This window comes from Lutra lutra, chromosome 17, assembly GCF_902655055.1.
Source record: "Lutra lutra chromosome 17, mLutLut1.2, whole genome shotgun sequence".
NCBI lineage: Eukaryota > Metazoa > Chordata > Mammalia > Carnivora > Mustelidae > Lutra > Lutra lutra.
This window is the reverse complement of record NC_062294.1, coordinates 12,615,706-12,641,421: the sequence shown is the minus strand read 5'-3', so window position 1 is coordinate 12,641,421 and position 25,716 is coordinate 12,615,706. Positions and strand designations below refer to the sequence as shown.

The following is a 25,716-nucleotide window of genomic DNA, read 5'->3' as shown; positions in this document are numbered from 1 at the left end:
TGGGGGCCGAGATGCCTTCCGCTTAGGAATGGCACTCAGAGGTAGTTTAAGCACCAAGCACATTCCTTGGCCAGGAGGCAGCAGAAGCCACGTCTCTCCTGCTCCCCACAGTCACCCCCTTTTGCTGTGAACTTAGAAATGCTTGTCTCAGAGCTGGGCTTCCCTTCCACATTCAGTTTTGTCCTTGTTCTTAAGAGCCTTTCCTGTGGTTAGAGAAGCAGGCCCACCCCTTCTCTTTCATTTATTCTGTCCCCTGAGCACCTGCTGCTCAGTCACAACCCCCGTGTTATGGCTCATACCACAGAGCATTTTCTTTTAAGAGAGGGAGGAGAGAGGGGCAGAAGGAGAGAGAGAAACTTAAGTAGACTCTACGCCCAGTGCAGAGCCCAATGTTGGGCTCAGTCTCATAACCCTGAGATCATGACCTGAGCGGAAACCAAGAGCCAGATGCTTAACTGACTAAGCCCCCCATGAGTCCCCTATAGAGCATATTCCTTGGTTTCTACCTTACTGATTTGTGGCCTGTGGGACAAGTCCAGCATGTTCATAAAAAAAAAAAAAAAAAAAAAAAAAAAAATTGTAGGGGCACCTGGGTGGCTCAGTGGGTTAAAGCCTCTGCCTTCAGCTCAGGTCATGGTCCCAGGGTGCTGGGATCGAGCCCTTCATCGGGCTCTCTGCTCCGCGGGAAGCCTGCTTCCTCCTCTCTCTCTCTCTGCCTGCCTCTCTGCCGGCTTGTGATCTCTGTCTGCCAAATAAATAAGTAAAATCTTTAAAAAAAAATTGTAAAGATTTTATTTATTTATAGAGTGCATGAGAGCAGGGGGAGGGGAAGAGGGAGAAAAAGAAAGATAATCTGGGGTAGACTCTGCATGTAGTACAGAATCTGACATGGGGCTCAATCCCAGGACCCTGAGATCATGACTTGAGCTGAAATCAAATCGGCCGTTCAACAAACTCAGTCACCCAGGCGCCCCTTTTTTGCTCAATATTTTTAAAATACTTGCATTCATTGCCAATGTTTAGGAATTAGGATATTTCACATGAAATGTATATTTTCAGCTTCTCAAAAAACTGGAAAATTTGGTCTTTTTGGGCTCACAATACATGGCAACAGTTGGCTGATGTCACTCGTTTTTGCTGGGGCCTCCTGTTTGCCATAGGCCCATCTGATGCTTCCCTCTGAGCTTTCCTTGCCTGGCGTGTAGGCATCTGAGGGCTGCCCCAGCTTTATGTCATTGTCTTTCATGGTCACTGGTGGTGGGAAGCTCAGGGAACCAGTTTCATTCCAGCCATCCTGACTTGGAAGGAATTTTTGTACATCACTGCCTTCCCTCCTCCTCCTCCCCAGCTCTGGGGAGGGGGGTGGGTACCTGCCTTTCTTGGGTGGATATTGTCTCATATGCAGCTTTTGTAACCCTGAGCCCTCCGGCTGAGTCCCAGGGGCGCTCTCTGTAGGCTGGTTCGGAATGAGCCCCCAAACTTGACAGGGTTTTTCACGTTAACCACACCTCGGAATGACTCACAGGTGACTTGTAGCTTCCCTGAGAGGACAGCAAAGCAGGGGCATCTGCAGGCATGACAAGCCCAGGAAGTTTCTCTGCTTTGCAGTACCGCTTGAGCCCCCCAAACCCCCTCCAGTGCATTAGATCGCTCCTGATGAGCAGGGTACCAGTCTGAGAAAGGGACACTGCTAGTGTGGAGAAGGGGAACATCCTCAATGCTGAGACGATTTCGCTCCCTGACTGAGACTGGAAAGTGAGGGCAGGCAGGTGGGCAGGAATATCCCTCCCTGCTTGCATAATCCCCTCACCTTCCTTCTCCCCTTGTGTTGACAGATGCTGCAGCCACAGTTCAAGTCACACAACACCAATGAGGTGCTGGAGAAGCTGTTCCAGATAGTACCAGGCGAGAACCCATACCGTTTCCGGGACCCCCACCAGTGCCGGCGCTGCGCTGTCGTGGGGAACTCGGGTAACCTGCGGGGCTCTGGCTATGGTCCAGATGTGGATGGGCACAACTTCATCATGAGGTGAGCCCCGGGGCGCCCAAGGGTGGGCCCAGAACCGGCCTCCAGAAGGAGGGACTGGCTTCCTTAGCCTTGTCTGCAGTGGAGGAGTCACCCGCTGCTGTGAGTCTCTGATGCCAGGTCTCTCTCTTGTTCATTGGGTAGATGGGGAGGCAGAATCCCCATCGTATACTTTGCTCGAGGCCAGCACTCAGTTTCTAGCTCTGAACTCCTCCTGAAAGAGCTGAGAGTAGAGTCCTGGCTGTTTTCTGGTGAAAACTCCCACCAGAGTTCTAGCCCGATCCCCTCAGTGCTGGACCAAAAGTGATGGCCTACACTAGAGTCTTGATTAATAGCCACAGATGATTCCTTCTGGCAGACTCATGGAAGACAGAGGTCCTGGGCAGGAAAAGGAACTGCTCAGTGCTTGCTCTGGGCTGCTATCCCTCACCTTTATTTCATAAGGTTTAGATTATTTAACGGACATCTGTGCCCAGCCTTGAGGAAAGGAGAGGGGTTGGGAGGGCGTTCATTTCAAAGACACAGAGCTATGAGTCTGGAGGTGAACAGGGACTAGATGGTGGATTTGTTTTTTGTTTTGTTTTGTTTTATTTTGCTTTTTAAAGATTTTTAAAATTTATTTCACACACAGAGAGAGATCACAAGTAGGCAGAGAGGCAAGCAGAGAGAGAGAGGAGGAAGCAGGCTCCCTGCTGAGCAGAGAGCCCGATGCAGGGCTCGATCCCAGGACCCTGAGATCATGACATGAGCCAAAGGCAGAGGCTTCAACCCACTGAGCCACCCAGGCGCCCCTGTTTTGTTTTAAATAGGCTCCAAGCCTAGTGTGGAGCCCAACACGGGGCTTGAACTCATGACCCTGAGGTTAAGACTTGAGCTGAGATCAAGAGTCGAACAGTTAACTGACTGAACCACCCAGGTGCCCCTAGATGGTAGACTTGTAACTTGAACATGGGCTGCTCATTCTGCTCCTGAACTTGTGTTTTCTGACTTCCTCCCTGACTTGGGTACAGGAAATGCCACAGTGGGGGTCTTTCCATCCCACTCCTTGGTGGAAGAAGCGCCTTAAGAGTGAAGATGCTGAAAATGCCCAGTTTTCACAAAGCATCTCTTAGGATGAGCTGTTGCAGAAAGACCAGGTTCCCCAGGAGGCAGAAGGAAGGGCTTTGTCTTAGAAACTGTTGCTGTTACCATAGCAACACCAAGGCAGCAGTATGTCTCTGAGGCTTTCACCGTTCCTTGCGAAAGGAGAAACCTTTCTCATGTTGAGAATGGTGGGGGGTGGGGGAGAGGAGGGATGCTAGGCCTCATCCAGAAGCCCAGAGGCACCTGAGATTCTCTCCATCCTCCAGCTGCTGGCGCTCCCAGCATGAGGGCGGCAAGCTGGTTGCTGGAGAGGGAGTTCCCTCCACCCAGACAACAAGTGGGGAATGAGACGTCCACACTCCCCTGCAGCCTTGGGACCCTTGGAAAGCCCAGGGAAATGCTGTTGAGTGCCTGAAACGCCTGCTGCCCCTGCCCTCCCGCCTGTACCAAGTGGGTGCTTTCACTGTGCATGTTGGTGATGGCTGGGAGGCTCCAGGGTCCATGGAAGCTGCCAGAAAGGCTTGGCTCCTATGACACCTGGCTGGCACCCGATCAGGCCAGGCTGCCAAGAGGAATTTACAGAGGTTCCCTTACCTGGACCAGGTTCGGAGATGTGCGTTTTGGACTGGACCCCAAAATTGCTTTGTGGAAGGGCTGACCCAGAGTGAATTGGCTTTTTGCTAGGTGGTAGTGGAGTTGACTCTTTGCTTATAGGCATGTCTTGGTTTTGGAACCCATGGGGAAGCCTCCCTGCTCCACGGAAGCAGGACCAACGTAAGACCCCACTGAGCTAGATGACAGTGAGATGATGGCTCTACCCATACTTCCCTGTGCCACTCCCCAGCTGCCTCCTCCTCTTCTGTGTCTTCTGAGCCCTGCTGGTGACTCCAAATGGAGTTGAGCTGGTCCTGCTCAGCCAACCAGCAGATATATCCACAACTCCTAAAACAAGCACTGGGCAGACTGTAGGCTCACCAGAAATACGTGAATGAATGAAAGAGACAAGGCAAGCAGATACCAGACCCTAAGGACGAATCCACATCCGCCTTTCCTGTGCTGCTTTCCTCAGGTGCTTCTTTGGCGGGTGGAGGGAACCAGGAACAGACAGACTCCTAGAATGCTGTTCCCCTGAGTCATGGAGATGTAGTTTATCCTCCATCCTGCTCGGGCCCCTTTCCAGGGCTTGGCTTCTCCAGAATGAATCAGAGCCTCGACACAAAATCCTGTCTTCAAAAGCATGCCCTGCGCCTACCTTCTACCTTGGAGGCTCTGAAACATCTTTTTTTTTTTTTTTTTTTTAATTTTATTTACTTATTTGACAGACAGAGATCACAAGTAGGCAGAGAGGCAGGCAGAGAGAGAGGGAAGCAGGCTCCCCGCAGAGCAGAGAACCCGATGCAGGGTTCAATCCCAGGACCCTGAGATCATGACCTGAGCCGAAGGCAGAGGCTTAACCCACAGAGCCACCCAGGCGCCCCCTGAAACATCTTTTTGGACCTGTTTCTCCATTCATTCCCAGACTTCTGAAAGCTGGTGCCTGCCCAGCAAATGGAAGGGACCAAGGGAGCTGGAGGCAGTGATGCTGCCTGACAGGTCTAAGACAGGACTTTGTCAAAACTGAGGCTGCAGATGCAGTGGGAAAGACAGATGGGGGGCCGGTGGGTGTCTTCAGAGGCCAGCCTGGGCACTTGCAGCCCTCTGATCTGTGGGACCAATTTGGCCTCTGCACTTCACGTGAGGTGAGGTTTGTTTCTGAGGTACTCACCAGAGTGAACTTTGACCCCAGCTCCTAACCAGTCCAGGCCCAGCCAACTTGAGTGTCACCCACCCAAGTCTTCTGCCTCCTGCTACCCCCTTACATACCCCAGGCAGCTGAGAAACATCATCCCTGTTAAGGCTTTCTCTCCAAACTGCTCTGTTCCTTACAGACCCCAGGGCTGATGTGGCAGAAGACAGAGCCAGACTGTAGCTATGGTGACCACAGGACATACTAGTGCTGTGTGCAGAGCTATACAAGCCCCAGCCAATGGTTACTAATACATGGGAAAGATACTTCTAGGCTCTTCCAACAGACAATATCTCTGAACTCTAAAGACCAGAACAGAGGGGCACCAAGACAGGCGGCACTGCAGCAGTTAACCTAAAGAAATAGAAGCCATAATACAGTCCTGCAGAGAAGATTCTAGGCTTCTGCTTGAACCAGACTAGAACAGAAGTGGCCAAGAACAAAGACTCACCCTCTAGTTCCTAATCAGGCCACTCTTAGGCTTTATGGCTTCCCAGCCCCAGAGAGTCTCTAGTCCCTGAAGGGAAGGGAAGCAGAGAGGAGGTACAGCAATGTGACCAGCGGTGGGGCGGGGGGGCATTCTGGACATGCTTGCACTGCATCGTGCCATCAGTGAGAGATGGGCAGGAGGAAGGCATTGTGGGAGCCCCAGTGTCACAGGAGGTCTTTTTTTTTTTTTTAAGATTTTATTTATTCATTTCACAGACAGAGATCACAAGTAGGCAGAGAGGCAGGCAGAGAGAGAGAGAGAGGGAAACAGGCTATCCGCCGAGCAGAGAGCCCGATGCGGGGCTTGATCCCAGGACCCCGGGGATCACGACCCGAGCTGAAGGCAGAGGCCTCAACCCGCTGAGCCACCCAGGCGCCCCAATCACAGGAGGTCTTTACCCAGCCCAGCTAGTGGTGCCAGCCACTGTAAGGACACGTTTTATGGATAGGCATAAAAAGCAGGGAAAACACCTGGAGACTTGATTCCCTCTCTCCCAGGTCCCTTTGTTGCCATTGGAAGGCAAGGCTGTGGCCATCTCCCTGGGTAGTCATGATTCTGCACGGTGGTCCACGCGAGACAGGAATGTTCTCATAAATGATCACAGCAGAAAAGACAGACACACTTGTGTATCACCTGTTTTGTGTATCACACAGCTGTATCACCTGTTTTGAAGATGCTCTGCAAAAGAGGGAGCTTTGATTTTATTGATCCTGTGTTTTGCACTGTTTGGAAGAAAGTAGAAGCCTTCTTGGCTTGTTATACCCAGGAGGGTGGCGAGCCTGCTCTGGGTTTCTGAGTCCTTCCATAGCAGCATGGGAGAGACAGAGCCACACTGCACCTCACCAGGGGACAGCTGAGGTGGGTGCTGTCAGAACTCCGGCATCCCCCTTGGCCTTGGAACAAAAAGACAGATAAGAAGGTGAAGTACAAGGACAGAGGGCATGGGCCTGGCGCTGTAGAGACTGTCATCCAGCCCCGGGACTGAGGGAACACTGCAACTTCTTACCGTGCTTCTACTGTCTTCTAGGAAAGAGGACAGAACAGCCAGGGAAGGTTGAAGCTGTAGAAGGCTGTTCTTTTCTTTAAAAAAAAAAAAAAAAAAAGGCACAAGAGTAATATGTGCTTATTAATGGGGGGGGGGGGGGGCGGACCCAGAAATGTATACCCTGAAAGATGAATTATCCCTCCTCATCCCATTTCCCAAGAGTAACCTTTGTTACCAGTTTTAGTACTCTTCCAGATTTTGTTACATTTGTATATAAAAAATTCATACCACACTATTTAATTTTAAGTTTTCCTTTTGTGTATTGTTAATTCCCTCCCTCCTGCAGCACAGAGCAGTATTCAGAAGATACACATTAAAAGGAAAGAAAGGGGATGGACACCTCACACCACGTGGTTTTTTCGCTGGACTTATTTCTTACCAGCACACGTAGATCCGCTCCACTCATTCTCATGGCTCCATGGTATTTCGTATATGAGTGTGCCACAATGTACTGACTGGTCTTTATTGTTAAATTCTCCTTTTCACAACTCGAAAAATTAATACAGTGAATATCTTTGTACACATGTCTTTGCAGACTTAGGCCACCATTTCTGTAGGATATGGAGAGATGGAACTGCTGGGTCACAGTGTACACCCGTTTACATTTTCGATGGCTAGTACCAAATCATCTTCTAAAAATCTTGCACTGGTTTCCATGGCGGCTTCTTCTCATGTTACCCTCTTGTCCCTGCAGGATGAATCAGGCGCCAACCGTGGGCTTTGAGCAGGATGTTGGCAGCCGAACCACCCACCATTTCATGTACCCCGAGAGTGCCAAGAACCTGCCCGCCAACGTCAGCTTTGTGTTGGTGCCCTTCAAAGCCCTGGACCTCCTGTGGATTGCCAGCGCTTTGTCCACGGGGCAGATCCGATTGTAAGTCACTCTGCGGACTGGGAGTGGAATAGGGGAGACAGGAGCATTTTGAGAGGACTCTTCCCAGGGATTGGCTCTGAGAATTCTTTTAACTGAATATTTTGACCAAGAGGGACTGGTGAAGAGGGAAGCCATCCCTGTTCAGTGTCACTTCCTGCATAGTCACAGCGGGCATACTGGTAGTAGAAAGGCGAGGAAAGATTTTGGTCTCCTTTCCAGGAAGTGGCTCCTGACTGTGGGAACTCTGCCATCTGAGAGTTTTCTGTAGAGGCAGTTGCTGGGAACCTCAGGAAATTCAATTCACCAACTTCCTTCCTTCCTTCCTTCCTTTCTTCCTTTCTCTCTTTTCTAAGATTTTATTTTTTTATTTGTCAGAGAGATAGAGAGAACACAAGCCAGGGGAGTAGCAGGCAGAGGGAGAAGGAGGCTCCCTGGCAAGCAGGGAGCCCGATGCCGGACTTGATCCCAGGACCCTGGGATCATGACCTAAGTCGAAGGCAGACACTTAACTGACTGAGGCACCCAGGGCCCCTCCCCCCCTTTTTCAAAAATTGAAGTATAATTGACATACATGTTAACGTTAGTTTCATCACCAAGTTTTTTTTTTTTTAAAGATTTTATTTATTTATTTGACAGAGAGCACAAGTAGGCAGAGAGAGAGGAGGAGGCAGGCTCCCCACTGAGCAGAGAGCCCGATGCGGGGCTTGATCCCAGGACCCTGAGACCATGACCTGAGCCGAAGGCAGAGGCTTTAACCCACCGAGCCATCCAGGCGCCCCACCAAGGATTTTTTTAAACAGCTTTATTGAGATAAAATTCACATGCCATGGGGCGCCTGGGTGGCTCAGTGGGTTAAGCCTCTGCCTTCAGCTCAGGTCATGATCCCAGGGTCGTAGGATCGAGCCTCACATTGGGCTCTCTGCTCAGCGGGAGCCTGCTTCCCCCTCTCTCTCTCTGCCTGCCGCTCTGCCTACTTGTGATCTCTCTCTCTCTCTGTCAAATAAATAAATAAAATCTTTTTAAAAAAATTCACATGCCACACAGTTCGCATATTAAAAGTATACAAGTCAGTGGCTTTTATTAAATATAGTGTTGTATAACCATCAGAATTTATTTTAGAACTCTTTCATCTTCTTCTTCTTTTTTTTTAAATATTTTATTTATTTATTTAACAGACAGAGATCACAAGTAGGGAGAGAGGCAGGCAGAGAGAGAGAGGCAGAAGCAGGCTCCCTGCAGAGTAGGGAGCCTGATGCGGGACTCGATCCCGGGACCCTGGGATCATGACCCGAGCTGAAGGCAGAGGCTTAACCCACTGAGCCACCCAGGTGCCCCCTCTTTCATCTTCTTAAAAAAGAAGATTAAAGATCTAAAGATACCTCTGTATCCCTTAGCTATCACCCTTACTCTCTCCATCCCTACCCTCAAGGCGTAGGCAATAGCCAATAACCTACTATCACCGTGTTTGTGTGTGTGTGTATGTGTGTGTGTGAAGATGTATATAACATGGGGCACTTGGCTGCCTCAGTTGGTGGAGCATGTGACTCTTGATCTTGGGGTCATGAGTTCAAGTCCCATGTTGGGTGTAGAGATTACTTAAAAAGCAAAAATAAGTAAAAATTAGCTTTCTCGGGGCGCCTGGGTGGCTCAGTGGGTTAAGCTGCTGCCTTCGGCTCAGGTCATGATCTCAGGGTCCTGGGATCGAGTCCCGCATCGGGCTCTCTGCTCGGCAGGGAGCCTGCTTCCCTCTCTCTCTCTCTGCCTGCCTCTCTGTCTACTTGTGATCTCTCTCTGTCAAATCAATAAAAAAAAAAAAAAAAATTAGCTTTCTCAGGTCACTGCCCACATCCTCCACCAAAAATATAAATAAGCCAAAAAAAAAAAAAACTGTATATAACATAAAATGTATTTTAACCACACAGTCCAGTAGTAAAATGTATTAAGTACATTTTCTTTGTTGTGCAAACATCACCTTATCCGTCTTCAGAACTTCTTCAGAATTTCAAATGGAAATTATACCTATTAAATCATAATTCCCCATTTCCTCCACTCTCTAAGCCCCTGATAACCACTAGTCTTTCTGTGTCTATGATTTGACTGTTGTAAGTACTTCATGTAAGTGGAATCATTGTGTTTCTCCTTTTGTGTCTGGTTTATTTCACTTAGCATAATGTTTTCAGGGTTTATCCATGTTGTAGCATGTAGAGGATTTCATTCCTTTTAAAAGCTGGATATAGGAACGCCTGGGTGGCTCAGTTGGTTAGGCAGCTGCCTTCGGCTCAGGTCATGATCCCAGCGTCATGGGATCGAGTCCCACATCAGGCTCCTTGCTCGGCGGGGAGCCTGCTTCTCCCTTTGCCTCTGCCTGCCATTCTGTCTGCCTGTGCTCGCTCTCTCTCACTCTTTCTCTGACAAATAAATAAAAAAATCTTTAAAAAAAAAATAAATAAAAAAAATAAAAGCTGGATATATTCCATTATGTGGATATAGCATATTTTATTTATCCATTCACCCATCAGTGGACAATTAGGCTGTTTCTACCTTTTGCCTGCTATCACATTTTTTAAATCTTTTTTTAAAAAGATTTATTTAGGGGCGCCTGGGTGGCTCAGTGGGTTAAGCCGCTGCCTTCGGCTCAGGTCATGATCTCAGGGTCCTGGGATCGAGCCCCGCATCGGGCTCTCTGCTCAGCAGGGAGCCTGCTTCCTCCTCTCTCTCTGCCTGCCTCTCTGCCTCCTTGTGATCTCTGTCTGTCAAATAAATAAATAAAATCTTAAAAAAAAAAAAAAAAGATTTATTTATTAGAGAGAGCACAAGTGGGAGGAGCAGAGGGAGAGGGAGAGGGAGAAACTCAAGCAGGGTCTGCGCTGAGTGAGAGCCTGACACAGGTGTTGATCTCACAACCCTGAGATAACAACCTGTTCTGAAACCAAGAGTCAGACACTTAATTAACTGTGCCATCCAGGTGGCCCTGCCACCACATTTTCTAAAAAAAGATTTTATTTATTTGAGGGGCACCTGGGTGGCTCAGTGGGTTAAAGCCTCTGCCTTCGGCTCAGGTCATGATCTCAGGGTCCTGGGATCAAGCCCCGCATCAGGCTCTCTGTTCAGCAGGGAGCCTGCTTCCTGTCCCCGCACCCTGCCTGCCTCTCTGCCTACTGTGATCTCTGCCAAATAAATAAATAAAATCTTAAAAATTTATTTATTTATTTATTTGAGACAAAGGGAGGATGAGCGGAGAGGTGGGGGAGTGGGGGGGTAGGGAGGGACAAGCAGACTCCCTGCTGAGCACAGAGCCTGACCTGAGGCTGGATCATTGGACCCTGAGATCATGACCGGAGCCAAGGTCAGACACTTATCCAACTGAGCCACCAGGCACCCCACCACATATTTTTTAAACACAGAAATATAAGTTACCATTTCTTAGACATTATCTTATGTTTGGGAGACATAAGGGCTAAAATAAGTGCCATTGAATTTAAGTCCCATAATAGTTAGAAAAGGAGTATAGATTATATGGCTGACTAATTGGAAAGGAGGGATTTGTGCCAAATGTGAGGATAGTAGCGAGAGGGTCATCATGGTCACAAGTAAGACAGGGACGCAGTGGGCATAAAATGATTGGCTAAATCAAGTGGGGGAGTTCGCAACTGAGTGTCGTGGAAGGAAAAGTTGCGGCTGGATATTGGAAGACCCTAGTGTTTGTCTAAAACATCCTCATTTTCTCCTGAAGGACATGAGTAGCTTCTGAAGGTTTCTGAGCAAGGTACTGCAGAGATGTGCTATGGGAAGCAGTCTGGAGGCAGGGATCTTTTGTAAGGTTGTCATCACTCAAGCCTGGGAGGATAGAAAGGCATCTCTGAGCCTTTCCAGATCCCAGGGATCATCTAAATGTTATCTTTCTCTCTGCTTGAAGCACCTATGCGCCAGTGAAGTCCTTCCTTCGAGTGGACAAAGAAAAGGTAAGCTCCCTCCTCCTCCCCCTTCTTCATGCCCATCTCATTGGAAACAGTGCAGACTTGACTCATGGTGTGCCCGGTCTGGTGGCTCAGGTATATCCCCAGTGCCCTTCCAGAACTTTAGAGTACCCCCCCCCCCAACCTGCTGGTATGCCTGACCCCCTCAGAGGCCATAGGAACCAGGGAACATGGACAAACAGGAGGAACTGGCAGAAGCTGCTCAGAGCCTGACCTGAGTCTTCAGGCCCCCAAAGCCTCTCATGTATCTGTTCCCTTTTCTCCTCCCAGGTTCAGATCTATAACCCAGCCTTCTTCAAGTACATCCATGACCGGTGGACAGAGCATCACGGGCGGTACCCTTCCACAGGGATGCTGGTGCTCTTCTTTGCCCTGCATGTGTGTGATGAGGTGGGTAGCCCACTGTTAGGGGTAAAATAGGGATACCCGTGGAGCAGAGGGAGTCAGTCCTTCTTACTAAGTGGTAAGAGCAAGGGAAATGCGTTTTTGTAGGCAGAAACCAAGTGGCTCTGATTTTCCCCACTTCTAGGCTGTAAAGTATACATCTTCATTTCCCAGAGTCACTATGTCCATGATTTTACCAAACCTGAAATCATTTCAGTGGAAAGTTAAATTTATTTAAAAAGGAAATAGACTCCTACCACCATAATTGGTTATTACTTGCCATAAAGAAAACAAATAATCAGAAATATAAATAGAAAGGAAACAATGTAGTTAAGTTCCAGCGGATGGTCTGCCATAGCTGTGGGCGCCAGGCCTGCCCTGTGTTAACCCTGGAGGCCAGTCGTTCAAGGGGCCGCTTCTCACTAGCAACCGGGCTGCTGTGCCATGCTCCGCGGTGCTCAGGCCCAGGCCCAGCACACACACTTCTGCCAGTAAATGAATGTGTGGTACTGGAACACTGAAAAGTACTCCAAAAGTACCCCAAAACCAAAATCAGAAGGTATGGTAGCAAGCTTGGAGAGCTGTCCTAGCCCTAGACTGAGGGTCCTGGTGCAGGGAGCCGGGCGGAAGAACCGAAAGGGAGCAGCTGTCTTCCCGGGGCGGTGTCCTTAGCTCCAAGCCCGGCTGTTCGGTCCTCCTCCCGGTGCCTCCCGCGCTCTGCTAACCGGCCGCGGTCGTGTAGCCGCGGCCCATCAACGACCCGAGGCTCTCCCGGTCCCCGACGCGGGGTGACGTGCGCTGCCCTCCCCTGCAGGTGAACGTGTACGGGTTCGGGGCCGACAGCCGGGGCAACTGGCACCACTACTGGGAGAATAACCGGTACGCGGGGGAGTTCCGGAAGACGGGAGTGCACGACGCCGACTTCGAGGCCCACATCATCGACATGCTGGCCAAGGCCAGCAAGATCGAGGTCTACCGAGGCAACTGAGCCCGGCCTCACCGTGACCCTTTTGGCCAGCCGCGACGCGGCGGCGCGCGGTCCCGGCCGGGACTCTGGGCCAGCCCGAGGGCGGCGGCCTCGGCCAGAGCGCGGCGCCCCTTCGGGCATCTCCAGGCTGGGGGCGACGCGGACGCGGTCCGGACCAATCATGCTGCAAGTCCGGCAAGGGCCCGGCTGTCCCCTGCCAATCAGGAGGCTCTGGGGGCTGGCCCGGGCCTGGCACCCAATCAGCGCTGCAGTCGGAGCGGAGACTCTCCCAACCAATCATGCGACTCAAGGAGAACTTCCGGCGCTGGACCCGTCTCTTCCAATCGATGGCCTTCGGAGGCGGGCCGGCGGCCGCTGAATCCCCACTTCCTTATGCTTTGGGTAGGATTTTATTTCATGCTTTTTAAAGGAGTAGTGTGGTTGGTTTGGCCTCAGCCAAGTTCTTTCCTCCGGCTCTGCAGGAAGACTGTCTGTTGCCTGTCGGCCTTACTCGGCCGGGGGCAACGGCTGCTGGGCTTCCCTTTGCCGGGCGTCCCTCGTGACCTCGGGGTGCGCCGAGGGGCGTTGGCCGTTCTTCTGGTGGTCTAGGGGAGATCAGGTGGTTTCCAGGGAGCGCGCTTTCATCCCAGGGGAAAAGCTAGAGCCCTCTCAAACCGCTTCAGGCCTCAGAGAATTTGGGACCCCGTATTTCCTTTACCTGTCAGGCTCACATGGGTGAGTGTAAACCCACCAAAGAAATGCAGTGACGTGTGGGTCCTCTCATCCTCCCTTCTCCCCATCCCCACCTTTGGCCACCCTATGGAATGGCCTTTCTTACCAGGGCATTGAACATCTCACCAGAATACTAAAACTGTATTCACCTCTTGCTAGGGGGCGGAATTTGCCTAGGGCCTAACTCTGGAACACAGGTGTAAGGAACAGGGCAGGGGACAAGGAAGCCCCGTCACTTCAGATGTAAGGTGCTTCTCACTCTCGTGTACTCTCGGCCCCTTACTGTTCACCCACAACTTTTTTAGTGTCTCTCCCTTGGCCCTGGGCCTCCTCACCAGCCTACTTGTCCTGGAAAAGAAATCAAAACTTGCCCTGGGATTGGGGGGGCACTGCTGCTTCTCCACCCCCTACCCCCCACTCACTCGTCCTTGGCCGGCTCTAGGGATTGGAAGCGACACGTAGGAAAGAAGGCTGGAGTTGGGGAGCCCAGCTGCCTGGTGCATGCACCTTTTTTCTTCACCCATCACCCCAAAGAGGAGTAGGAAACCTCTTGCTTGGGGGTGAAATTTGCTTTGGTCTCCTAATTTAATTAACTTGAGGTTACTAGGGATGGCTGACCAACAAAGATTCTTTTAAAATTTTAAGCTGGCCATGCAAATAGTTGGGATTCTAGCTGGGGAGGAGTAGACTTGCCCGCCTGCATGCCTCCTCTCCTCCCCATGCGTTCCCTTCCCCATGCTCACTTCCTGCCTCCTGGCTCTAACCCATTTTCCATTTCCAGCTCTAGAAGGGCAGAGATGCTAACAAGGGTTACACCTGGAAGCTACTTGCATAACTGAACCCAGCTTAACTCCCAGAGGAAGCTGCTGATGGTATTCTCACCCTTTGAGGTTGGGGAAGTTTCTCAGAGGAGGGGAAAGGGCTTCTGTGAAGCTTCCAAACCACTAATAGGATCCCCCTTCCCAACAGTGAGGAACACAAATACCACCCTTTATCTTAGTGAGCTGATACCACCAAGCAGCCTCCTAGCCGTTGGTGTAGTTCCTGCGGCCGGCTGGGGAAACGGTAATGCAGAGGAGTATTTTAGAGGAGGATTGGGGCAGGGCAGTGGGCACCCCTAAAGTTAATATATTGAAAACTTAGCCTGAGTCTGTTCCTTCCCAATTGCAGAAGTACAAGGAGTAGAGAGTGAGGGTGGATTTGGGGGGCCTATAGCAGAATGCATCTTTCAGCCCCCCCCCCCCCCCCTTTAGAGAGTCAAGGCACCACCCATTCTTGCCAGTCTCATCTCAGTGCTTCCTGGAGAGGCTGTTCGGAGTGTTTAGAAGATGAAAAAACGATGCAATTATGCCAAACAGTATTGAGCAGAATAATTTATTTCCTTTTGTTCCTTTTTCTTCTTGTTTTGTTTTGTTTAAACATTAATAAATCCCCTTTCTGGAAGAGGTAGGTCCCAGCATCCAGCCCAGATCTCCTTTTCTGCAATAGTTATTTAAACAAATGTTTTTGTTTGTTTGTTTTTTAATTTTCTTCCCTTTCTCTCTCTTTCTGAATTAAAAAGAACAAAAAAAACATATAGTCATTTGTCTATTCTGAAATGGGTCCGATTGTGGAAAGAAGGCCTCTCTGTCACTGGGGAGCTGTGACTGCGTAATGACTCAGAACATCGAGTGGAACGTAGGAAGAAGGAAAAGAATGACTCCTGTTGGGTCCGTAATCAAAGGAACAAGACGGATTCAAAGCAAAGGTCGAGTAAAGCTTTATTTCTCGCCAAGCATCGAGAATTAAACCGACCGTCCTGGGCCACCTCTTACAGAGAGGGCGACCCCTCCCTGCCTTACAGACGGACTTTTATAGAGCAAAGGCCATGTGGTTGAGCCTGGCCACACACGGGTGGCCAGTGAGATTGCAACACACAGAGAAAACTGCACAGTCATGCTAGGTCCCACACAGGTGGCCAGTTGAATTACAATTCACCCCATAGTAGCTATTTGAACTAGCCTATCACCTTGGTTAGAATTGGCGTCCAAAAGGTGGGGCCCACACTCCTTGGTAGCTAGGGAGACAGTATGCGCGCATGCGCGCCCCACAGATGGGATGTCTCCACCTGGCCCAACTCATCCCTGCATTCGGGCTGTTATCTCCACCTGCCCTTGTATTTGGGCTCTGTTATCAGGGACTGGTCAACCATATTTTACTGGTTTCCGGGACTTGCTTTTAAGTAAGTCCCGGGGGGGGGGGGGCAGGGTCAGTTTAAGTTTTACTGCATAAACAACAAAATGGCTATTCAACCAGGTGGAGCCACTCTGGCTGAATAGGCCCTTACAGCTCCCAGACACCCACCCCTTGTACACGAGGCCTCCCAACCCCGGACTACCACAGATGCTCTGTGAAACGGTGGTTCTCCACCACTGTCTTTTGGGGCACCTGAGTGGATCAGCAGGAGCCGCATAGCATGCACACCCGACAGGCACCGGGATGGGACTTTTCCGCCTACATTTCCAGGCTTTGCAGATGCTGTATGTGTGGGTTGGCAGGAAATCAGAACGGTAGGAGCAGGTGCCACAGGCATCTGAGGCACCTCCTCGTACCATTTTCTTGGACCATCTGGATCCCTTCAGCCTACTTCCATCAGGCAATGGAATGCCACTGAATGTCCAGTTTTATAGCTCAGTGGATCAAATAATATGGATCTCTCAATGGATAGCTTAGGGTCTAAAGTCACTTGGTATCCTGTAATTCCGTTTGTGCCAATGCCCAAAAGCAAGCCAGGAGTTGCTTTTCAGATGGAGAATACTTTTTGGTGAAGGAGGGTATTGGTCTTTTTCTAAAACCCTAGAACTTGGGGCTGTAATTCTCTTATTGGGAGTTTTTGGAGACTCCATACATCTCTGTCTACTGCAGATGCTCTATTAGCATTTGGTTGGCTGAGTCCTAAAGGCCTGGTGGCAGGACAGTGCACACGTAGCCTGGACTGCTGAGAACCATTTCTTGTTTGGGTCCCACTCAGCTGCTTGATAGGTCGCTGAAACTGGTTGGAGCAGCACTCCCAAATATTGTACCTATTGCCTCCAGAATCAAGAGTCCCACCAAATTGTGTATCTTTTCTTTTTTTTTTTTTTCATGTTGGCCAAAGACTATGTTGCTTTTTTTTTTTTTAAAGATTTTATTTATTTATTTGACAGAGAGAAATCACAAGTAGGCAGAGAGGCAGGCAGAGAGAGAGGAGGAAGCAGGCTCCCTGCTGAGCAGAAAGACTGATGTGGGGCTTGAACCCAGGACCTGGGATCATGACCTGAGCCGAAGGCAGCGGCTTAACCCACTGAGCCACCCAGGCGCCCCGACTATGTTGCTTTGATCCCACAAAGATACCACACCTGGAACCACAGGTTAGCAGTACCATTTGATTGCATTTGCAATAAACTACTGTCAATTTCTAAGACTCAAGATGGTGAGTAAACGGGATGAGGAAGAAATCACCCACCCATGTATAACTCAAGTTTGATGGCAGCACCAATCTATAGATCCTGCCAGAGTGATACTGATTTTTTTTTTTTACTTTTTTTTTTTTTAAGATTTTATTTATTTATTTGAGAGCGAGACAGTGAGCGAGAGCATGAGGGAGGAGAAAGTCAGAGGGAGAAACAGACTCCCCATGGAGCTGGGAGCCCGATGTGGGACTCAATCCGGGGACCCCGGGATCATGACCTGAGCCGAAGGCAGTCGTCCAACCAACTGAGCCACCCAGGCATCCTTTTTTTTTTACTTTTGACTTGCTATCTTGGAGAGAATCCCAGGGACTTATGTTTGGCCCATCCTTCTTAATCACCCTCACTCCATGGGTCAGGTTACCAATATGGGGACTTTGCCAGGTAGTAAATGTCTCTCTTTTGGGACTGAGGAAATTATAGGCATAACTAATATTTTTGCACTTAGCAGATGGTTTTGTTTGTTTGTTTGTTTTTTCAAATTGAAGGTTGTGGTGACCCTGTGGCGAACAAGTCGGTCCATGCCATTTTTCCAACAGTATTTTCTCATTTTGTATCTCTATGTCACATTTTGGCAATTCTCACAATATTTCAAACCTTTTCATTATTATATTTGGTGTAGCAATCAGTGATCAATGATTACTGCTTGCTGAAACCTCAGAAGATGGTTAGCATTTTTTAGCAATAAAGCATTTTTAATTAAGGTATATACATTTTTATACATACTATTGCACACTTAATGAACTATAGTGTAGTGTAAACATAACATACACTAGGAAACCACAAAATTCTTTAGATTCGCTTTATTGTGCTATTCACTTTATTGCTGTGGTCTGGAGCCCGACCTGCAATATCTCAGAGGTTTGTCTGTAACCTCTTTTTTTCTCTTTTTTTTTTTAAGATTTAATGTATTTATTTGACGGAGACATAGCAAGAGAGAGAACACAACCGGGGGAGTGGGAGAGGGAGAAGCAGGCTTTCTGCTGAGCAGGCAGCCTGATGCAAGTCTCAATCCCAGGACTTGGGATTATGACCTGAGCCAAAGGCAGATGCTTAACAACTGAGTCACGCAGGCACCCCATTTTTTTATTTTTTAAGGTAGGCTCCACACCTAGGATGGAGCCCAATGTCGGGCTTGAACTCATGACCAGGAGCTCAAAATCTGAGCTGAGATCAAGGGTCAGATGCTTAACCAACTAAGCCACCCAGGCACCCCAAATATGCTTGTCCCTTAAAATGGGTCTGTGGTCTCCTTGCGCCTGCCATTAAATAGACTGATCAGAGCTCCATTTGTTATTTGCCATAATAAACTCCGACTCTAACTGGTGGACAACTGGTACTCAGACATCAGAGCTAGTATCTGATAATTCCTGACTCTCTGGGTACTTATATTTCCCTAGCACACTGTTACTCCAGAAAATGGGTCCCTCTGGAAAGGCTTGGGCAAGATTCATGCTATACACTTGAGCTATGTCAAAGAGTCACTCCTCAAAGGACCCTGAGATCCCCTTGAAAAAGAGGTTCCATGTGTGCCCTGAATTAGGACTGAGAACTAGGTGAGGAGCTGTAAATCCCCGTCACTGTGACTCCGTTTTCTCAGTACTCCTCGTTTTTGTCCTCCCATGCCCAGCCCATTAAGCAGAACATTAGCAGGCTGTCCAGCATTTATGTTATTTCTAGAGACTCTAATGGTCCATTAACTTGTCCCAAATCCTTGTAGGTCAAAACGCCAGTTACCATACTGCGGTTTGTTGTGGTAAATGTGCTTACTACCATCTCAGTCATTTAGGCACTAGTTAGATGTGTCTTTTGGGCCTTTATCCTGTTGGGGTCTCATTTTTCTATGACTTACACAGGACAGCCACCACAGAGTTCCTCAAAGATGCTGGTGTACCAATCACTAAATGCATTTTTTAAAAGATTTTATTTATTTATTTATTTGACAGACAGAGATCACAAGTAGGCAGAGAGGCAGGCAGAGAGAGAGGAAGGGAAGCAGGCTCCCCCGTGAGCAGAGAGCCCGATGTGGGGCTCGATCCCAGGATCCTGAGATCATGACCTGAGCCGAAGGCAGAGGCTTTAACCCACTGAGCCACCCAGGCGCCCCACTAAATGCATTTTTTAAATTAAGTTTTTAAACTATTTTTGAGGGGCGCCTGAGAGAGAGAGAGGAGGGGAAGCAGGCTTCCTGCTGAGCAGGGAGTGCCTACTTGTGATCTCTGTCAAATAAATAAATAAAATCTTTAAAAAAAGAAAAAAGAAAGAAAAGGCACCCTCCAGAATGGAAGAAAATATTTGCAAACCACATATCTGAGAGGGGCTAATATCCAAAATATATAAGGAATGCCTACAACTCGATAGCAGATAGAGAGATAGATAGATAGATATAGACAGACAGACTGTTTAACAAGTGGACAGAGGATCTGAATAGACATTTTCCGAAGTAGATACTTAGATGGCTAACAGGTACAGAAAAACGTCCTCAGCACTACTAATCCTCAGGAAATGCAAATCGAAACCACAATGAGTGATCACCTCACACCTGTTGGGGTGGCTGTTACCGAAAAGATGAGAGCAGGGAGCCCTGGTGGCTCAGTCGGTTCAGCGTTCAACTCCCGGTTTCAGCTCAGGTGATGATTTCATGGGTCATGAAATTGAGCCCCTGCATCTGTCAGTCAGTCCGACTCCCTGCTCAGTGGGGAGTCTGGTTGGAGATTCTTTTCCTTTGCCCCTCCCCCCAAATAAATAAACGCCTGGGTGGCTCAGTTGGTTGGACGACTGCCTTCGGCTCAGGTCATGATCCTGGAGTCCCGGGATCGAGTCCTGCGTCGGGCTCCCAGCTCCACGGGGAGTCTGCTTCTCTCTCTGACCTTCTCCTAGCTCATGCTCTCTCTCACTGTCTCTCTCTCAAATAAATAAATAAAATCTTAAAAAAAAAATAAATCCAAAAAAAAACAAAAGATGAGAGAGAAGTGCTGGTAAGGATGAGGAGGAAAGGGAGCCCTCATGGTGGGAATATAAATGGGTACAGCCAGTATGGAAAACAGTGTGGAGCCTCCTTAACCAACTTATTTTCAGATGAACCCTCATAGCCGCCACCCAGGCTGTGGGAGTAGTCCAGAGGCCTCCCCACTCCATCTTCCCTGCCAAGCACAAACCCCTTCTTTCCTCTGAGGGTGACCACTACCCTAATGTTCCCATGATCATGATCACTTGAGTCTATTTCTGGATACTCTGTTCTGTTTCATTAGCTTGATTGCTAGAACTGGTCTATATAGAAATGTGGTTAATCATAAAGATGGCCTCTCAAATCACTTAGGAAAAGAGGGAGGTTCAAATAAGTTTTATTGGGACAACTGGATAACCATTTGGAAAAAGATAAAATTATATCCATACCTTAAACCAGTCACCAAAATGCCAAGTGAATCAGAACTAAATGTAAAAAATAAAACTCTAAAAGTGGTAGCTCTTTGATATATTCAAACAGATTATATATATCTATCTATGTGTATATATATATGTATATGTATATACATATCTATCTATGTATGTATACATAGATAGATATATAGATATAGATATATATAGATAGATATAGATATAGATATATATAAATTGTTTTTCCCAGCTTTGTAGCTGGTTTTTGGATTGGTATTATTTTTCATGCTCTATATAGTACCCTGTATTGCTAAAAATGGGAGCTTTTCATCCTGTTTATGTGTGTATGTTCCAAACATTTTGTTAAATTCCTTTCCTACTGATGTAATTGCCCCCATTTCATTTGTCCATGGGTGTTGATCCCTTTTTCATTCCTTCCTTGTAGGTTACAGGGGTTGTGGGAAGGAAAGTTTGGTACGCGTGATGTTTACTCATGTACTTAGCAGACACATTTTCCTTCCTTGGTTTCCCTCTGACTCCACAGAATAGCTTCTTCTTTCTTTTTTTTTTTTTTTAAAGATTTTATTTATTTATTTGACAGACAGAGATCACAAGTAGGCAGAGAGGCAGGCAGAGAGAGAGAGAAGAGGAAGCAGGCTCCCTGCGGAGCAGACAGCCCGATGTGGGGCTCGATCCCAGGACCCTGGGATCATGACCTGAGCCGAAGGCAGAGGCTTTAACCCACTGAGCCACCCAGGCGCCCCACAGAATAGCTTCTTTTGCAGTTGTTTATTGAACCCATCTCTGGCTTTTTAAATAATTGGGAATTGACGATTGTTTTCTCTTCTGAGATAGTGGGTCAAGAAACCGCTTGGGAACTTTGTGTACATGGATGGGGCTTACCTGCTATCCAGGTTGGCATTAGGGTGGCTGGACAGGGAACCAGTCATTCCATGGCATGGAGGGTAACGATGAGCTAGGTTATGTTATAGTAACAAACACCCGTGAAACTCCCAGTGGCTCAAAATAGCAATGTTTATTGCTCCCTCAAGCCACATATCCACCCTGGGGTTCTCTGCTTATCACAGTCTCTCAGGGACCCAGACTGGTAGTGGTACCATCTGGGATGGATCTGGGGTCTCTGGGGCAGGGAAAAGAGAATCTGGTGATCCACATACTTGCTCGTAAGGCTTCTGCTCCAAGAAGTTCTCATGTTCTTGATGCCAAAGAAGTCCCATGCCATGCGTGAGCTGAGCGGAGATGTGTAACCCTTCTCTGGGTGAAGCAGCATATTTGGATGATATAGTCATATAGCCCATGACACAGAGGCCTCTTGGAAGAGAAGTGCTTGGATTTATGGCCTGGCAGGGGTAGATGGATGCTAGGGAAGGGCACGAAGGGGTTAAGGGTTTTCCCCATCACAGGAACAGCTGTAGGCTGCCATTCAGCAGGCAAAGAGCTGGTTCCTGTGACATGTTTGGCAAGGTTAAGAAACATCTTTCCTTGCTAGGTGAGGGAAAAGATCGGATCCTAAACCTGTATTTTTAAAAATTAGAATATTATTTTCCGAGTGTGATTTTAGAATTGGTGCCCCTCCTCACTATCCTTCCAGAAAAATCACAGCTTCTGCAGCAACTGCCTGGATGACAACTAACCCACGAAATTGCAAGAAGATGCCCCCTCCCCCCACTCTTGGTGAACCATGGGTATCAGGACCAGTCTGTTCCTCTGAGAATATAGAATTAACACCTTTCATCTAACAACTGTTTCTGTGCTGGAGAATAATACAGGCCCTTTCTGGCAGCATGGCTTCTCTCCAGGGAGAAGGCTTGGTGAGGTAGAGTGAGCATATGGTGTCTGCATTCAGAGGGATCTGAGTTTAATCCTGTCTTTGCTCTACTCTGCTAACTTTGTCTCTTTTTTAATATTAAAAATTACAAAAATAATTGAAACAATTCATAAACATATAAAGTAAAACATGGAAGGCTTTCTTGCAATAGCTCATTTGTATTAAAGTTGTCATAAAACGGGTAAAGGGACTCATAGAAGGAACCCTGCCCGTTTTGAACCACTTTTCTTGTCTCCCAGGCTTTGTCTCCACAGCTCTTCCTGTGAAACCTGCTTCCACGAACCACCACACTAAAGACCATTCAAGGGAAGGGTCTGGAATCTCAGCTTTCTTTGCTATAAAGGACTTAACTAAACTTGATATTTCTAAAATATCAAAGTCACCATAACCAAGTGATCAAAATTAACATCACGAGTCTATACTTATATAAATACATAAGTGCACGGCTCCCCACAACTTAGATGTGTGTAGCAAGTTCCTTTCAAAGAGGAAGGTATGGAAAGGGAGAAGAACGTAATTTTACAGTGGAAAAACCTGACAGACCCTACCTCTGCCAGGTCACAACTGATGTCATGCTAATTATATGTGCCTTTGGTACAATGTGAAGAAAATGAGAATTTACCTCTGTGGTCTCCCTCCTATCTATCTATCTATCTATCTATCTAATCTATTTATGAAGGGGGTAGAGGGAGAGGAAGATATACCCTCAAAAAGACTCCCCACGGAGCCAGGAGCCTGACGAGGTGCAGGCCTAGACAAGGGGCTCCATCCCAGGACCCTGAGATCACGATCCAAGTCAAAACCAAGAATTGGACACCCAAATGACTGAGCCATGCAGGTGCCCTGATTTATTTTTAAAGATTTTATTTGACAGAGATAGCAAGAGAGGGAACAGGCAAGGGGAGTGGGAGAGGGAGAAGCAGGTTTCCCACCAAGCAGGGAGTCCGATGAGGGTCTTGATCCTAGGACATTGGGATTATGACCTGAGCTGAGGGCAGATGCTTAACTGAGCCACCAAGACACCCTGAAGATTTTTTTTTTTTTTTTAAAGATTTTATTTATTTATTTGACACAGAGAGAGATCACAAGTAGACAGAGAGGCAGGCAGAGAGAGGAGGAAGCAGGCTCCCCACCGAGCTGAGGGCCAGATGCAGGGCTCGATCCCAGGACCCTGAGATCATGACCTGAGCTGAAGGCAGAGGATTAACCCACTGAGGCACCCAGGTGCCCTAAAGATTTTTATTTTTAAGTAATCTCTACATCCGACATGGGGCTCAAACTCACAGTCCTGAGATCAAGAGTCGCATGATCCACTGAGCCAGCCAGGCGCCCCTGTGGTCTTCCTAAAGGACTTCTATGTTAGACTTTAAAGCAAGAAATGGGGGGTGCCTGGGTGGCTCAGTGGGTTAAAGCCTCTGCCTTTGGCTCAGGTCGTGGTTTCGGGGTCTTGGGATCGAGCCCCACATTGGGCTCTCTTCTCAGCGGGGAGCCTACTTCCCCCTCTATCTCTGCCTGCCTCTCTGCCTACTTGTCATCTCTGTCAAATAAATAAATAAAATCTTAAAAAAAAAAAAAGCAAGAAATGTTTTTGTTTGTTTTTAAGTAAGCTGCACGCTCAGCATGGAGCCCAACTCAGGGGCGATGGGGGACAGTTGAGCTCACGACCGTGAGATCAAGACCCAAGCTGAGATGGAAAGTTGGATGTTCAATTGACTGAGCCACCCAGGCTGAATCTACTGAAATTTGGATTGTGTTTTAATACTTTTTTTAAAAAGTGAGAATATAATTGGAATTTTATTTAAGATTGTATGCTTAAGTGATCTCTACACCCAACTTGGGGCTCAAACTCAATCCTGAGACCAAGAGTGACAGAGCCAACCAGGCACCCCCAAGAGGATAATTAGGATTTCATTTTTTTATTTTTAAAAAGATTTTATTTATTTCAGAGAGCGATCCAGCAAGAGAGCCTGAGTTGGAGGAGCAGCAGGATCCCTGCTGATCAGGGAGCCTGATACAGGGCTCGATCCCAGGATCATGACCTGAGGCTGAAGGCAGATGCTTAACCGACTGAGCCACCCAGGCAGCCCTAATTAGGATTTTAATCTAGGATTCCCATTTATTGACTTTATCTCAATGACTACCTACTTCTTAAAATTTCTAATATTACTTATTATTGTTTTATGCTGGTGAATTGTTTAAAAACAAAACTCTGATTTGTAGTTTGCTGACCTCGATGGTAAACACTCCCAGCATGGCCATCTTCCAGTTACCAGTGACTTAACAGCCAGCTTGTGTTGAGTTTCAGCTTTTGTCTAAATTTACTTAATAATTTCATGCTCTTTTTTAGTGAAATGCTTTTTTTTTTTAAAAGATTTTATTTATTTATTTGACAGACAGATCACAAGTAGGCAGAGAGGCAGAGAGAGAGGAGGAAGCAGGCTCCCTGTTGAGCAGAGAGCCCGATGTGGGGCTTGATCCCAGGACTCTGGGATCATGACCTGAGCCAAAGGCAGAGGCTTAACCCACTGAGCCACCCAGGCACCCCAATGCTTTTTTTTCTCTTAACATTCATACATACTTGAAGTCTTTTATCAGGCCATTCCTTACAAGTAGTTTTATCTGGAGTGAATTTGATGTTTGTACTCTTTCTTAGCATAGATTTCTTCCTCCTGACAATCCACGGGTGGGTGTAGCAGTAGGCTCCATCCAGCTCCTACCCTTTTGGCTTTTATTCTAGAACAGGTCTGCTGACATTTAGTAGTCTGCGGATCTCACAGAGCAGGCAGAGTCAACAGGATCATGTCAATTGTGTGTTCTAACAGGGGGTGAGTGGTCCAAGTCCTCCCACCTGCTTCATGGGTCTGGGTCTTAATGAAAGTCTCACCTCCAGCCAGTGCACAGCTCAAGTTCCAGTCCGGCCCCTTCCCAGCAGCGAGCCTGGCTTTGGTTCTGGTCCTGTACGCAATGCTTCCCGTGGCCTCCACTCCGTAAGACAGAACAGCCGGTAGTTACTCTGTTTCTGGACTGAAGCCCAGCGAATTTTTGGCTTCAGCCCTGGCTCACCACTTGCATTTTTACCCTATTGCGGGTGTACAGAAATACTGATCTTGTTTTGGGGTCAGGCAGGGTGTTTTCTGGTTTTTACCTTTTTGTATCACTGTTGTGTTGGGGTCATAGTAGGTATCACTTGAACTGGAGCGCTGGTGCCCCACCTGGCCTCCTCCATCTTCTCGTCTCCCATGAGGACCTCTTTCCCCCTCCTCTTGTCCCCTCTCTGGAATCTGGCTCCCCTTCTTGCCCACCTCTCTTTTCCAAACAGCTCCCACCTCCAGCTTGCATCCACCTCTCACGTACTTGCAGCCACTCTCCTGCACCTGGTGACACCTGCAGGGACACCCAGCCCTTCATTCCCTCACATCCGTTCCCAGTGGACCCTTTGTATTCTCATTCCCTGGGGGCATGGACTCCAGCCCACACCCACAGCTCTGCCATCCACTCACTCTCGGGACAACCATAATAATTACTTGCTGCAAATAAATAGGGAAAAACATTTAAAGATCTATAAGAATTTAGATTTACTCCCCAACAATTGCCACCACAGGAAACATGAGTAAATAATTTATAATACTGGGATGAG

The 25,716-nt window shown here is 48.0% G+C and overlaps 1 protein-coding gene and 1 long non-coding RNA gene across 3 annotated transcripts in view; both read left to right on the top strand.

Annotated features, from left to right (window-relative positions):
• ST3GAL2 (ST3 beta-galactoside alpha-2,3-sialyltransferase 2) overlaps positions 1 to 14,940 on the top strand; it is a 50,298-nt gene extending 35,358 nt beyond the window's left edge. For both annotated transcript variants that reach the window (XM_047710959.1, XM_047710958.1), the window contains 5 exons: positions 1,836 to 2,029; positions 7,125 to 7,304; positions 11,221 to 11,266; positions 11,552 to 11,671; positions 12,480 to 14,940. In XM_047710959.1, coding sequence (XP_047566915.1) covers positions 1,836 to 2,029; positions 7,125 to 7,304; positions 11,221 to 11,266; positions 11,552 to 11,671; positions 12,480 to 12,653 — 714 coding nt within the window. In that variant the 3' untranslated portion in view covers positions 12,654 to 14,940. The remainder of the gene's footprint in view (positions 1 to 1,835; positions 2,030 to 7,124; positions 7,305 to 11,220; positions 11,267 to 11,551; positions 11,672 to 12,479) is intronic.
• On the top strand, positions 4,558 to 6,468 carry LOC125089104 (uncharacterized). The gene is made up of 2 exons (XR_007123857.1): positions 4,558 to 5,558; positions 5,776 to 6,468. It is a non-coding gene; the product is annotated as an uncharacterized LOC125089104 (long non-coding RNA).
• Positions 14,941 to 25,716: the final 10,776 nt, after the last annotated feature.